Source organism: Pezoporus flaviventris, unplaced genomic scaffold (assembly GCF_033815535.1).
Source record: "Pezoporus flaviventris isolate CSIRO_AGI_PZ_B2104156 unplaced genomic scaffold, CSIRO_AGI_Pfla_v1 ptg000036l, whole genome shotgun sequence".
In the NCBI taxonomy this organism is placed as follows: Eukaryota; Metazoa; Chordata; class Aves; order Psittaciformes; family Psittacidae; genus Pezoporus; species Pezoporus flaviventris.
In genome coordinates this window covers 22347-38627 of record NW_026892584.1, presented here as the reverse complement: position 1 = coordinate 38627, position 16281 = coordinate 22347, and the positions used below count along the sequence as shown (strand labels likewise).

At 42.8% G+C, this 16281-nt stretch overlaps 1 protein-coding gene across 1 annotated transcript; it reads right to left on the bottom strand.

Moving 5' to 3' along the window:
- Nucleotides 1–2580: 2580 nt before the first annotated feature.
- ARL14EP (ADP ribosylation factor like GTPase 14 effector protein) lies at nt 2581–14401 on the bottom strand. Its single transcript, XM_061462773.1, has 3 exons — nt 13664–14401; nt 12557–12687; nt 2581–4162 (listed from the first exon to the last, which is right to left on the bottom strand). The coding sequence occupies exons 1-3, from the start codon at nt 14084–14086 to the stop codon at nt 3934–3936; spliced, it is 783 nt and encodes a 260-aa protein (XP_061318757.1). The 5' UTR covers nt 14087–14401; the 3' UTR covers nt 2581–3933.
- Nucleotides 14402–16281: the final 1880 nt, after the last annotated feature.

Here is a 16281-nt window from a genome sequence, read left to right as displayed (position 1 = left end):
TATGATAGTTTTGACTATGGCTTTCTCATTGGTAAATATTAGTTGCAACTTTAAATACAAATATGATCTCTTCAATGAGCTGGCCCTCTACTATTAGTAGCTTTTGAAAGCATGTTTAACTTACAACTGTTTAGCCTCTTTATTTAAAGTCGTCACTAGTATGATATTGACTGGTTCAAAGTCAGTATAGAGGTGAATAAAACTTGGCAAGAATGTTTGTTAAAGAATTAGTGGGGAAAATTATCTGGATCATGAGGGGCAAGCTACAGAATATCTGTACATCCCAGTTTCCACTGAGACACAAATATGACCCAAAAATGTGACTCTCGTTTTAGAGGAAAACAATCTGAAACTGGAAATGGTGTATTTATGCTTTTTCATCAGACTAGGAGAACTTGAAGGCTTTAATGTTGATTCCAGCAAGCTGTAGCTCTTTGTCACATAGTAAGTGACAGATGTCTACCTGAACACCTCCCCTCTGTGTAGCTACGGCACTACGGGATTTCAGTGTGAGCTCTTGTGCAGATGTCTTTTCGTCCATTCTGGCTACTACGTTCATCACCTATACAAGGAGGCTAAAAAGAACATTAAAATCAGGAAGAAAAAAGGCACCTTATAGGCTTTAATTCTGACTTCTAGAATATAAAATCATGCTTTTTGTGTAGGTCTGTCCACTTCCTGCTGATCTCTTGAATGGTCAGCCATGAGATTCCAAAGTTAGCATCTCCTTATGGTAATTTCTAAGAGTTATGAACTTCACTGAAAAAAAAAACCCAAACCCAAATTCATGCTGTGTCTAAGGATAAAGTTATAATGTATCTCCCAAATGCCTTTTAGCAGCATAGATTCTGAAAATGCTAATGTAACACCTTTTCTGACTTAACTACCTAACTGTACTATATTATTTGAGTATGCACACTACTTACTTAACAGGACACGTGTCATCAGTTTGAAACTTTCAGCTCCACTTAACTGGGGATGGGAAAGGGCCCGTTCTGTCTCAGACATTACCACAAGGTGGTGTGTGGTCTCTCACAAGACCCAGGGAACAACTCACTGAGTTCAGATGTTAAATTTGGCCACATTCTAAGCTTGGTATGAATTTTTCTCTGTGCGAGAAAGAAATCAAAACAGTACTTAACATAGTATTTAAGCATTAAAAAATCAGGAGCTTCTGCTCAGTCAGCTCAAATTGATCCATGGGGTATGTATTATTCATAAACCGGTTTCTTTTATTGATTTCTGTATTTTGAATATATAATTTTGTCTAGGCATTAATTTTGCACTTAATATCAAAGGGCAAGTTTTAACATGGTAACTTGTTTTTTCTCTTTAATGCATGCAGATTTTGAAGTGGTTATTACACAGGGTTTATGCACTTTGGCTTTTCTGGGAAGTAGTTGTTGCCTTTGGCTATATTAGAAGAACATACTGTTTAACAGGCTTAGTTGTAGAGCAATTCTGAAAGATGAGGAACTACATGTGCTATTTGGAACAGTTTGCAACCACTTTTAGATGACAAAATAGCTCGTTGTTAAATGCTGATGGGATAAGCTCGTGGTGTTTATACAGGAAAAAAAAATGAGCCATAGTTGTAAGCATTTTAGATCTAGTAAGATGGTAAAGTTGTTGCAGCAATGTCTTTGAACAGAAAAACAGATGACAGGGACATGGAAGTATATAAAAATGCTATTGGACTTAACCCACTACAACCTAGCCATGGCAAGGAGACCTGGTAAATATAATGCCCTAAATATGTAAGTAGGACAAGTGAACAACCAACACCAAAAAGTCCCGTTTCACTGCAGGAAACCCTAAATCTCCACTAGCTTCTATAGTGATCACCTGTACCCAGTACTTAGCCAGGTTTTCAGTCAAACAGCAATCCTATACATTTAGTTAGGAAACAATGAGTGATTTATTTGGGAAAGTACTCATTGCTAGTGAATCTGTAAAATGAGGGATTGAATATACTAACTTCTTAGAGACTTAATGGAGATGGATAAATACAGTTCTAGTAATGGTATGCTTGAGGCAGTTTAAGCTACTGGCAGACTTGCATTTCACTTCAAAGAAATGCTTTAACAGGTAAGAATACAAAGTCTGTGGGATTAAGTAAATTATATTCATCAAACAGTTGGAAGCCTGTTAAGTTGATTAACAGTAGGTATTGCTTGCTGGTCTAATTTAAAACATAAATACATAGGAATTATAAGACTGGACCACCTTTTCCCGTCACTTTCATGGAGGTATCCATTTATGTTTTGGTTTCATTCTAAAGGTTGCTTCAGAGGTGAAACAGCTCCAAACATTTATCAAACACACAAGATTAATTGCTGTGTCAGGATAAGTACAATCTGTAGTTACTAAATTAAAATGTATTAAATGCCATTTCCACGTAAGGGAAGCTGTGACTATTACTCAGTTGTGGGGTTGCTATCTGGAAAAGTATAAAAAGCATGCTGCTCTCCCTGAATAAACTCAAGATGGTTCTTGTGATGAATGTGGCTGGAATCTAAGGCCAATGAGAGAAACAATCACTGAAAGAACAGCCAATGTTCTGCCTCTCCCCCCCCACCCCCCCAAAAAAAAGTCTGTTTATTTTTGCAGCAGATTTAATAAAAATGTAGTATAAATAGATGCTTATACTGTACTAGGACCAGCAGATGTCAGTGTAACTCAAAGCATCAGTTCAGATTTTAGTGCTATAAGCTTCATGACACTTATCAGAAAAAAATCCACTCGAAAAAAACAGCAAGATTATACAGCTTTACCCACTGCAGTACCTACTAAGACTTACTAAGTCTTCAGAAATCAATAGTTAATGGTATTCTTGAATAAATGTGGCCTAATAAACATGCATATCTTCCAAGTCTATCATAAAAATACAGAATTTATGCAAAACACAACAAAAAATTCCAGAGAATAATACTTACTTAGATTTCAATTAGAAAGTGATCTACATAAATCATGTTATACTGTAAAATTTTCAGTTCTGCAGATAGATAATGCATCAACCAAACAAAATTTAAATTTGAACATTTGCGTGTTTTTTTGTAGCAATCTGGATATTCTTAGTTTGGGAACAGACATTTGAATGCGTTTCAGCTGCATATAAACATTTACCTTAAAAACAAGTACAAAGTAAAAGAGGGGAGAGGGCTGTTGAAGTACCAGTTAGTCCAGCCTAAATACAGACTGATAACAAATACAGAAAAATTATTTCAATTGTGTTAGAAAACAACAAATCAGTACCACAGTTAAATACTTTAAACTGTCAAGGCATTGACAATATGTTAATTTAAACACATCAACAATGAGGCTTGAATTATAGGGATAACTTTATCTCAAATCCCTGTAATTTGGATGGGATTTGAATGTCTAAATGCCTTTCACGTTTAAGTGAACAGGATTGGATTTATCAGCTATAGCTGGGATAGAATCATAGATACTCTATAGAAGCATTCACTATTAATACTGGAGAGACTTTTAATAATACCTGTAAATGTAAATTGAGAAATTTTAGAGTGCTTCACATAGAACAGGTTTGAAACCATGAGATCCTGAACTAGAGAATGAAAAAAGAGCAGTATGTGAGAGATGGTGCATTCTACAAAACAAGTGTATCAGACAAATGAGCGGCTCAGGATATACCACATGAAAATTTAGCCCCTTATACCTACATACAGTGAAAGACTGTTTGATGAGAGATTACTTGGATGACTAACAAGACTTGAGTACAAGGTAGAATGAAGTGTAAAAAGACAGTAGTACAATTATCTTCATAATCATACTGAAAAAAAATGTGGACGTGAGCATATTAATCACATGGACTGTGATAAATTCCAGTGGCTTTCAGTAAACCACTGACAAATGTGCTGTGTTTAATCAACGCATGGAATATATACTCGGGATAATTAATGTGCATATACTCTAACCAGCATGCTTATTTTTAATTATTTCTCCTCCTTCTATCTCGATTTGCTCATACAGCCACTTGCGGTCACAGCGACATTCAGCTCCACACTTGTTGGAGCCACACTTGGGGCAAGCATAGAAGCATCCAAGGCAGTCTTCATCCAGGCAATCACAGAGGTCCATCCCACTGTAAAGCAGTAGTCCCTGGCTGTCATAGACTTTACTCTTGGCTGGTAAAACTTGCCTGTATAATGAAAAACAATGGTTATTTCCACCTATTTTGGATGCCAAGCTGCTAGCAGTTGTGGACAGAAGTTTGCTTCCTTCAGGTGTTCATGTGAAAACTGTTAATTTAAAAGATGTATATTCCTGTATTTGACAACATTTCTCAGTCCTTATTGTATCTCCACTATAGTGCTTTGGAAATAATTTCAAGAATGGGAAGGCTTTATTTCTTCAATAGCACACTTATTCAGGCACTTACGAATATTCTTATTTATATGATGTAAACTTCAGATTATCCTCCATGTTGTGAAATGCTCCCTTAATTTACTTTTCTTTAATAATGTGTAGCTGTAATTCAAGGAGTTCAAGTAGAATCATTTAGGGTGCACATATCCTAATTTTAAAGAATTTTTGTATTTTATCATTACCCAACTCTCTAACAGTTCTGTTAAACTCCAGAATCTCAGAAAAACTCTGTTCAGAAGAGACCTCTGGAAGTCACCTTGTCTGACCCTCTTTTCAAAGGCAGGTCAACTCAAATTAAGCTACTTAGGGCTACATCTAGTTGAGTTATGAACAGCTCTAATGTCAGAGATGCCACAATACTTGTGATCCAGCATTTTACAAGTCCTGGGTACAGCAGTAGCTGTCATGTTTCTCCTTTGTGATAGCTGGTACAGTGCAGTGTTTTGACTTCCAGCCTGGGAACAGTGTTGGTGATGCCGATGTTTTTGGTTGTTGCTAAGTGATGTTTACCCTGACCAAGGACTTTGTGAGGCTCATGCTCTGCCAGGGAGGAGGGGAAGCCATGAGGAAGCAGAGACAGGGCGCCTGACCCGGGCTAGCCAGGGAGGTATTCCATACCACAGCATGTCATGCCCGGGGTGGGGGGTAACTGGGAGTTACCCAGAAGGACAGGGGCTTCTGGGTTGGACTCGTTTCTTGGCCAGTGGTATTGTATTCTCTTCCCTAGTTACTTTCTCTTATCATTGCTGTCATTGGTGGTGATTTGTGTTGTACATTGGTTGCTGGACTGTTCTTGTCTCAACCCATGGGAGATGCACTCTTTCGATCCTCCTCCCCGTTCCTCCGGGAGCGGGGAAGGGGAGAGCCCCCGGGGGGGAAGTTGGGCCTCGACTGCTCTCAGCCCAGCACCACTCACTGGGAGTGAGTGAATAAGCTGTCTGGCTAGGGTTTAAACCATGACAGTTTCTTTTGGCGTCCAACGTGGGGCACGAGGGGTTGAGATAATGACAGATCTAACCAGATTAATAGTCACTCGTCACAATGCTGATTTATTGGCTCTCAAGGTTGTTCCTCTTGATCTCACAGTTTCAGTATATCGTATCTTACTTCCATCCGGTATTTGCTGTATTAGCGTTTTTCAAGCATGGGGCTTGGGCTAAGGTTTTTGTCTCATTGTACTTTATGGTAATGACTTGTAATACAATAGAATCATTGATCATGAAACTGATCTGGCTTATGTTCCCAGTGTGGTCACCACCTTTATACTTTGGGAGGTATATGATGGAGGTGCTTAGCAATTACACATCTTTTTTCTCCTTCTCAGGTGCTCAACCTGTGAAAGAGACATCCTTTTACCCTCCCAGTCCTCCCCCCAGACCATTTACATTTGAGAGTTTTGAAGTTTTTGAACGACCTTTTAATGCTGTTGAGACTTGTTTGCTGATGGTGATGGGAATCACCATGCTAACACGCATACAGAGTGTGTTTTGCCCACGACTGATTTCAAGAGTTAAGCAGAGTCAGGTTTGGGTCTTGTCTGGGGTCAAACGATGATGTAGGAGGACCAACAGATTTTCCCAGAGGCTGGACAGCCATGAGTGGCAGGGTGTGTGGGATAGTATGGGCAAGTATCTAGGTCAGTGGGCCCCTCCAGTACTTTGGAATTTCACTACCGAACAACTGCAAAATCCAGAAGAATTAGTAAAACACTTAAATGAGGTGTGTGGTCATTCTGGCCATACCAGAGATGGACAAATCATGGCAACGTGCTGGGGCTTGGCCTATGCTTACAGGGCCTTGTTCAACACTATCCAGCACCTTCAAAAGGAAAAGAATGTCGGCGGATTTGAGGGCAAAGCAACAGTCGCTACTCAAACTTTGGCTACAATGAACAGCACAGCTACCCCCGTGGCAAGTACAGCAGCTGATCGAACTTCAACTGCCACAGACAGCACGGTTACCCCAGCTCCAAGCACAGCAGCTGCACCACCCCCAGCAACAAGTACAGTTGCTACTCAAACCACAGTGATAATCACTGCAGCCAAACCAGAGGACCAATTCGTACCAATATCGGTTGCCCCTGTACACAAGAGAACAAGCAAAAAAGAGGCAAGAAGGGTGAAGCAAGATGAAGAACCAATGAATTCACCACCTGGTCCAGAATCTGATCAGGAGTCATCATCACATGACGAAGAAGAAGAAGAGGTAACTTCTCGACCTCGGACCTCAACCGAGCTGCGGAATATGCGAAAAGATTTTACCCGTCAACCAGGGGAGCACATCATCACCTGGTTACTCCGATGCTGGGACAATGGGGCCGATGGTCACGAACTAGAAGGTACAGAAGCCAAGCAGCTGGGATCACTTGCTAGAGAAGGGGGAATTGACAAAGCAATTGCAAGAGAGAAAAAGTCCCTCAGCCTTTGGAGGCGGCTCTTGGCAGCTGTGAAAGAAAGGCTTCCATACAAGGACGATGTTATGAGTTGTTTAGCCAAGTGGACTACTATAGACAAAAGCATCCAGTCTCTGAGGGAATCGGCCATCGTAGAGATGATCTATCACATCAAGCCGAATAACGGGGATACACCTATAGATCCAGATGAAGTTGAATGTACACGACACATGTGGCGAAAACTTACATGGAATGCACTGTCATCATATGCCCATTCATTGGCAACAGTAACCTGGAATGACATAGTACCACTAACAGTAGATGAAATGGTTCATAAACTCCGAGAGTTCAAAGTCAATCTCACCCCTTCCATCATCTCAGCTGTGGAAAAACTGTCCCAGGACCTCAAACAATTGAGGGACGATCTATCTGATTTATCCAGCTCCTCACGTGTACCAACACACGTCTCAGCTATTAACAAAAGGCGTCCTATTGTTCAAGAGAGGAGATACAGAAGGTATACGCCATGGGCTACCCTATGGTTTTACCTGCTGGATCACGGAGAAGACATGACAAAGTGGGATGGAAAACCTACTTCATCTTTGGAGGAACGGGTGAGTGAATTGAAGAGGGGAGCAAGGGCCAAGACTGATCATCCCATGAGAGCTACGGCTTCAGTCTCTGGTGAGCAGTTTCCCAGATGGAGTGGAAGAGCTGATTTTACTCCAGCTCCTCTGATGACGAAGAATAATCCCTTTTACCACGACTTAAGTGTCCAACGCTGTGATGACCATTAGAGGGGCCCTGCCTCCAGCCAGGTGGAGGTAGGGGACAATCGGATTTACTGGACTGTGTGGATCAGATGGCCTGGCACATCAGTCCCACAGAAGTATAAGGCTCTAGTAGATACCGGTGCACAGTGTACCCTGATGCCATCAAGCTGTCAAGGGGTGGAAGCCATCTATATTTCTGGAGTGACAGGAGGATCCCAAGAGTTGACTGTGCTGGAGGCTGAAATCAGCCTGACTGGGAGGGAATGGCAAAAGCACCCTATTGTGACTGGTCCAGAGGCTCCATGCATTCTCGGCATAGACTACCTCAAGAGAGGGTACTTCAAAGACCCAAAAGGGTACCGGTGGGCTTTTGGTATTGCTGCTTTGGAGACTGAGGAAATTGAGCAGCTGTCCACCTTGCCTGGTCTCTCAGAAGATCCCTCTGCTGTGGGGTTGCTGAAAGTTGAAGAACAACAAGTGCCAATTGCGACCACAACAGTGCACCGGCGGCAATATCGCACCAACCGAGACTCCCTGATTCCCATCCATCAGCTGATCCGTAGACTGGAGAGTCAGGGGGTGATCAGCAGGACCCGCTCACCCTTTAATAGCCCCATATGGCCAGTGCAAAAGTCGAATGGAGAATGGAGACTAACAGTAGACTATCGTGGCCTGAATGAAGTCACACCACCATTGAGTGCTGCCGTACCGGACATGCTAGAACTTCAGTATGAACTAGAGTCAAAGGCAGCCAAGTGGTATGCCACGATTGATATTGCCAATGCATTTTTCTCCATTCCTTTGGCAGCAGAGTGCAGGCCAGTTTGCTTTTACTTGGAGGGGTGTCCAGTTCACTTGGAACCGACTGCCCCAGGGGTGGAAACACAGCCCTACCATTTGCCATGGACTGATCCAGACTGCACTGGAACAGGGCAAGCTCCAGAACACCTGCGATACATTGATGACATTATTGTGTGGGGCGATACAACGGGAGGAAAATAATCCAAATTCTGCTGAAAGCCGGTTTTGCCATAAAACAGAGTAAGGTCAAGGGACCAGTACAGGAGATTCAATTTTGGAATTAAAACGGCAAGATGGATGTAGACAGATCCCCACAGATGTGATCAGCTAGATAACAGCAATGTCTCCACCAACTAGTAAGAAAGAAACGCAAGCTTTCTTGGGTGCAGTGGGGTTCTGGAGAATGCACATCCCAAATTACAGTTCGATTGTAAGCCCTCTCTATCACGGGACCCGGAAGAAGAACGATTTTAAATGGGGCCCTGAGCAGAAACAAGCCTTTGAGCAAATTAAACGCGAGATAGTTCATGCAGTAGCCCTTGAACCAGTCCGGACTGGGCCAGATGTAAAAAATGTACTGTACACTGCAGCTGGGGAGAACGGTCCTACCTGGAGCCTCTGGCAGAAAGCTCCAGGGGAGACTCGAGGTCGACCCCTCGGCTTCTGGAGTCGGGGATACAAAGGATCTGAGGCCAGCTATACCCCAACTGAGAAAGAGATACTGGCAGCCTATGAAGGGGTTCGAGCTGCTTCGGAAGTGATTGGCACTGAAGCACAGCTCCTCCTGGCACCCAGGTTGCCTGTGCTGGGCTGGATGTTCAAAGGCAGGGTCTCCTCCACACATCATGCAACTGATGCTACATGGAGCAAATGGGCTGCACTAATTAACACAACGAACTCGAATAGGAAATCTCAGTCGTCCAGGCATTCTAGAAGTCATCATGGACTGGCCAGAGGGCAAAGATTTTGGAATGTCACCAGAGGAGGAGGTGGTGCGTGCTGAAGAGGCCCCACCATATAATAAACTGTCAGAAAGTGAAAAGCAGTATGCCTTGTTTACTGATGGCTCTTGCCGTATTGTGGGAAAGCATCGGAGATGGAAGGCAGCTGTATGGAGTCCTGGACGACAAGTTGCAGAAACTGCTGACGGAGAGGGTGAATCGAGTCAGTTTGCCGAGGTGAAAGCCATCCAGCTGGCCCTGGACATTGCTGAACGAGAAAAGTGGCCAGTACTTTACCTCTATACTGACTCTATACTTTATACTGATGGTGGCAAATGCCCTGTGGGGGTGGTTGAAGCAATGGAAGCAGAGCAACTGGCAACGCAGAGGTAAACCCATCTGGGCTGCTGCACTGTGGAAAGATATTGCTGCCCAGGTGCAGAACCTGGTGGTGAAGCTACATCATGTAGATGCCCATGTACCCAAGAGTCGGGCCACTGAGGAACACCAGCACAACCAACAAGTGGATAAAGCGGCTAAGATTGAAGTGGCTCAGATGGACTTAGATTGGCAACATAAAGGTGAATTATTTTTGGCCCGGTGGGCCCATGACACTTCAGGCCATCAGGGCAGAGATGCAACATATAGATGGGCCCGTGACCGAGGGGTGGACTTAACAATGGACACTATTGCCCAGGTTATTCATGAGTGTGAAACATGTGCTGCAATTAAACAAGCCAAGCGGTTAAAGCTCTTTGGTATGGAGGACGATGGTTGAAGTATAAATATGGGGAGGCCTGGCAGATCGACTATATCACACTGCCACCAACCCGCCAAGGCAAGCGCCATGTGCTTACCATGGCTGGAAACATACGCTGTGCCCCATGCCACTGCCCGGAACACCATCCTGGGCCTTGAGAAACAGATTTTGTGGCGACACGGCACCCCAGAGAGAATTGAGTCAGACAACGGGACTCATTTCCGGAATAACCTTATAGATATTTGGGCCAAAGAGCATGGCATTGAGTGGGTATATCACATCCCCTACCACGCACCAGCCTCTGGGAAAATCGAACAGTACAATGGGCTGTTAAAAACTACACTGAGAGCAATGGGTGAGGGAACTTTCAAGCATTGGGATACACATTTACCAAAGGCCACCTGGTTGGTCAACACCAGAGGATCTGCCAACAGGGCCGGCCCAGCCCAGTCAGAACTTTTACATATTGTAGAGGGGGACAAAGTTCCCGTGGTGCATATGAAGAATTTGCTGGGGAAGACAGTCTGGGTTATTCCTGCTTCAGGTAAAGGCAAACCCACTTTGCCCTTGTGGGATTGCTTTTGCTCAGGGACCTGGATATACTTGGTGGGTAATGCGGGAAGATGGGGAAGTCCGATGTATACCTCAAGGGGATTTGAGTTTAGGGGAAAACATCCAGTGAACTCAATTGTATGCTGTTGCCTGCTGTGTAATACTTTTATAGCTCATCAACTAGATGTCTCCAGCTCACCAGAGACTAGCCCTGACTTCCCTCCAACCATCATCCCAACAGAGAATGAACTTTGACAGAACCGGATGAGTTCCGCAGTAAAGGAACGACCAGCATCAGCAGGCAACGATCCAATACTGCACACAGCCTTTCCTGCCCTGAAGGATTGTTACAACAGATGGAACCTGACATCACGGACCGAATGGACTTGGCAGCATTATAGGGATTGGTCCATGCACTAAGAAAATGACCTTTTTCTCTTGGTCTGTGTGTATATGGATGTATATACGTGGGAGAGCGATGGTGCATTGAAAATGTGGGATCTGAGCATGACGTGAATGCTATGAAATGAGGGGTGGATAATGTCCTGGGTTCAGCAGTAGCAGTCATGTTTCTCCTTCGTGGTAGCTGGTGCAGTGCAGTGTTTTGACTTCCAGCCTGGGAACAGTGTTGGTGATGCCGATGTTTTTGGTTGTTGCTAAGTGATGTTTACCCTGACCAAGGACTTCCTGAGGCTCATGCTCTGCCAGGGAGGAGGGGAAGCCATGGGGAAGCAGAGACGGGGCGCCTGACCCAGGCTAGCCAAGGAGGTATTCCATACCACAGCATGTCATGCCCGGGGTGGGGGGTAATTGGGAGTTACCTGGAAGGACACAGGCTTCCGCGTGAGACTCGTTTCTTGGCCGGTGGTATTGTATTCTCTTCCCTTGTTATTTTCTCTTATCATTGCTGTCATTGGTGGTAGCGGTGGTGATTTGTGTTGTACATTGGCTGCTGGACTGTTCTTGTCTCAACCCATGGGAGCTGCACTCTTTCGATCCTCCTCCCCGTTCCTCTGGGAGCGGGGAAGGGGAGAGCCCCGGGGTGGGGGGGCCCTCGATTGCTCTCAGCCCGGCACCACTCACTGGGAGTGAGTGAACAAGCTGTCTGGCTAGGGTTTAAACCACGACATTACCACATACATAGAAAAAGTTTTCATAACACCTCAACAAAATTTCCCTGGCTGCAACTTCTATCCAAACTGAGTAGAGGAAGTAAATGGAGGGGGGAAAGGATGTGTAGTTTGTGAGTAGCACATCTAGCACCTGCTTTTGTCTTTTAAGGTTAAACTTGGATGGAGAGCAGGGGAAAAGCATGAATGAGATCTTTCTTGCAAGTTTTAACAAACATTGTATGACTAGTTAAACTGGGATTTTCCTCACTATCAGCACAAGACTGACCTGGTTCAAACTTTCTAGTGGAAAATGCCAGACAAAATTCAGTTGCATATACCTTTCCCTTGTAGAAAGCATGATAATCAGCCACATTAAAACACTGCTATTTATTACCTAGTGTTGTCCAACTTGGACACTTTTTTTGGGGGGGGGGGGGGGAAGGTATGGTCCTACCTTGCACCTTTTTGTTTCCAAAGTGTAACTACTGGTTTTAATGGAAGATGACAACTCCAATATTTTACATGTAGTCTACTTGATCTTACTGTATTCAAATTCAGCCTATTAGAAATTTAGTTTATGTATAAATTAATCACTTCATCTATGACCTGTGTAGTATTGTCACACCTTACCAAATACTTGTTTATATTCTAATTGCCTGAAATATGGACTGTATGTAATACCTGATCTTTCATTATCTCAGTAATGAGTGAGCTTTAACATCCTCAAAACCAAAAAAGCTATCTGTAAAGGTGCGAACATCTACATGGAGAATGTCACAGGCTATTTTATTTTGAAGTGGAAGTAAAAGACGGTGTAAGTATAGGAAACAGCTCACCTGTCTGAATTAAATGCCGCATTTTTTGTTTGCAGCCTTCTTTTTTCCCTCTTGCTGGTCTCAGGAGTGAATTCAGTCTGCCGGCCTGGATTAGCAAACTGTAGAGACTTCAAAGCCTTAGCTGTACGCCCCTGAACAAAGACAGAAAATTTCATTTATTTACAAATACAAACCTGAATTTGTAAGAAAATGTTAATTCAAGCCAGGATATTGTAATAATTTGGGTAAATTGCTGACCTCAACTGTAAGCACTGGATTTCCCTGGAGAAACAACTTCAGTCTTAAAATTCTTCCAGTCTCAAAACACAACAACACCAGTTTTACAGTAGCAGTTTTAATCAATGCTTTCAAATTTCACTCTATCAGTGTCACACTGACAAGCAACTGAAAAATACAGCTGGGCAACAGCTCTTGGAATGCAATTCTGCTTTGCTACAGGGCATATATGGATGAGCTCTTGCCAATTTGGTTGCCAACACTTCTACTGATTGCCTGCGTACAGCTAGAATGCTGCATTCAACAACGTACAAGCTGTATTCCAAACTTGGCACTTAAAGCATTATCCTCCCACTGCCCACAGTCCACTAATGCTCCTGAACAAACACCATGGCCTTCACAGCTCAGATGCCACAACTAGTACACTTAATTTTGCCTCAGTGTAGAGCCACTTGGTAATGAACTGTCTGAGATGGTGGATAATTTTATTTTCAAACTGAAGTTACTAAACCCAAAGTTTATCTCAAATCCTTTGGAAGAAACCTTTGCAGTGTTCAGTTTTAAGCACATGAGCTTGTTATTTGCAAGGCTTGAGTAACAGCTTAAAATACCAGCAGCAGTCTGGTATATACACAGACTTGTAAATTGTAAACCACCACAGCAGACACAATCATTCACATCTAAAAGACCATAGTAGATAATTAGGGAAGTGGAATTTTTAAGGTACTCCAAGTAAAGGTTGGAGCATAGTAAACTCCTACACAACTAGCAGACTAACCTTTCAAATTTCTATTAAAAAACTTTATTTCTTTAGCTAAGGCTTGTATGAAGCAAAGTTCCAACAGCTTGCAGAACTTAAGAGGGACTGGGAAAACTGATCCATATACATACGTCTGAATCAAGTTTTCGTCTTTGGCGATCTTCAGATTCAACATCCACGCTTCCGTTTATTATCTGCATGCATTTGGGACAAAGCTTCCAACCAGGTACAAACTGCCTTCCAAACTTGGCGCTTAGAAAAGTTGCATCATCCAAGTCAATTGCTCGCAAGTTTTTCTTTGATAGTTTCCTGTGTATATTGAAGGGATCGCAACATGACTTCTGCAAGTCTTCAAATCTTTCAATGTAAATTTTTGCATGGTGGAAGCAGATTGTATTGTTCTCTGAAAGGGTTATTCCAGTCCTAAGCTGAAGTAACAGTAGATCAGATGAAGACAGATCTTGCTTAGATTTGAAACCAGTGTGACGGGTGTAATAGGTCTTATGGCATTCATTGGTAGTTTGAAGCTGAACTCCAACTGAACAAGCATCCATTTTACTTTTTCAGAACAATTTAATTTGTTTATTTTGCCTAAAGTGAATCCTTTGAAGTCTTTAGTATTTTCATGAAGATCACCCTAAAAAAAGTATTAAAAAAATCAATGAGATTTGTGCTGCAAACATTTACCTACAAGCTCGACAGATTAGGTCTAAGTAATTTAAAAGACATGCAAAGAACTTATAGCTTTCTACTCTAGAGAAGACTAAAAATACACTAACTTTAATTCTGGAATTAAACCAAACACCTTATTCATTTTGGAGGCTTTTGGGATTTTTTTTCCCCACTACTATAAGCATCAATTCAAAATGCTTAGTAGGATTACTTTCTCAAAAGCCATCTGGGAGCCACATATGAGGTGGATGAACTCTTCAGGTACCAGTCATTAGTTTCCTGGGGGCCTCCTCTCTCAGCACAAACCTTGCTTGTCAAGACCAGTTGCAAAGGTGGTCCCCAGGAAGAGACTGCTGATGGCTAAACAATTCATCCATCCTGTTTCCAAGTAGTTTCTAGGAAAAAAAAGTGCTGAAGGTAGGCTGCATGGGATGCCTTATGTCAGTAATTCACATCCAACAGTGCTTCCCTAGGTATTCTTCCCATGTAGACCAGGGGCAAGTTGACATGAGCAGAATCAACCTGAGCCTTTACAATAAGCAGCCTGGGGTATACACAAAAGCTGGTGGTTCTAGATGTCTTCAGTTGTTATGGTCATGTGGCTTTTGTACTGCCCTCCAACTGTTTGATGTAAATATTGGGCAGTTATTTAAACACTAATTCCATTACCAAATAAAAAGCTTGCTACTGTAGAGTGGTTTCACACCATGCTAAAGTTTGCTGCAAATCCAGTGCTGGCCCTGACACATCAGAGCCTGAAGTCTTCTTGCCTTATTTTCTACTGCAAAATAAAGAACAAATTTCTAACAAAAGAAAGGAACTCATCTGCTTTCAAAATACTTGAGAACCTTCACTACAATGAATACAGCCTAACTGGAATGTTAACATTTACCTACACACTATGCAAAACCAGAATTCAGACAAAAAGCTGTGTACTGTTTTGGCTAAGATGAGAGTTCAGTTTCTTCACAGCAGCTGGTACAAGGCGATGTCCTGAATTAGCACTGAAAATGGTGTTGATAGCACCCTCATGATTTAGCCAATCTTGAGCAGTGCTTCTACAGTGCTAAAGCCTCCTCTACTCCTCAGGCCCCGCCTCCCCCTATACCCCCTTCACATGCACAAGGAGCTGGGAGGTGACTCGGGCAGGACAGTTTACGCCAACTGACCCAAAGGCCAGCTGGCATCACGCTCATCAATAAACCCGAGGGAGGAGGTTGGGAGCATGGTGCTCAGGGAATGGCTAGGGGTTGGTTGGTAATGAGCAATTGTTTTCACTTGTATTGCTGCTGCTTCTTGCAGTTTATTTTCCTTCTTTTTTTTTTTGCCTATTTATGTACTTTTACTGAAGCACTAACTTGGAATGGTACTTTCTTTTTTAATCTCTTTTAAAAGACCATGTGTCCAAGTTTACCTTGGTAATCAAGCAGCTATACTCAGAACTAATCTTTTGTTTTTCCTTAGGCTCATAAATTGTGTCTTTCTAACCTAGTAACTGGAACTGTGTATGATCAAAGCTCACTGCAGCAGAGTTAACATTTGATCAGCAATTTAGCTAACACCAAATTATTCAAAGTTATGTTACAGGCTATGCACCAACCTTGATGCTCTTGGCAAATTCCCACTGTGGTAGGTAGGGCCTGTGTGTGTGGATGAGGAATCACGCTAGGTCAGTATGAAAGTGGCAACATGAATTTTCAGAATTTGCATGTGTATTAGAAGTCAGAGCTCTTGGGAAACACTCTATTTAAAAACAAACCAACAAAAAGCCCCTAACAATTTGTCTTCTGTAAAACAAAAAATAATCACTACAGTTCTACCCTTGGCATGCCCCTGTTTTGGCAGTTGACTGCCCTACCTGAAATACCACTATGGGAAACACAGGCAAAGCACATCAAGTCTATCACCACAGTTTGTCCACATGACAGTGTACTGGTAACAGAGATTATCCCATTCACTTGTTTTGTAAGTATTCCTGGAAAAAGCTCCAGATTGCCTGGTTGCAGCTGGGATAGAGTTAATTTTCTTCATAGTAGCTGGTGCGGTGCTGTGTTTTGGCTTCAGCCTGAGAACAATG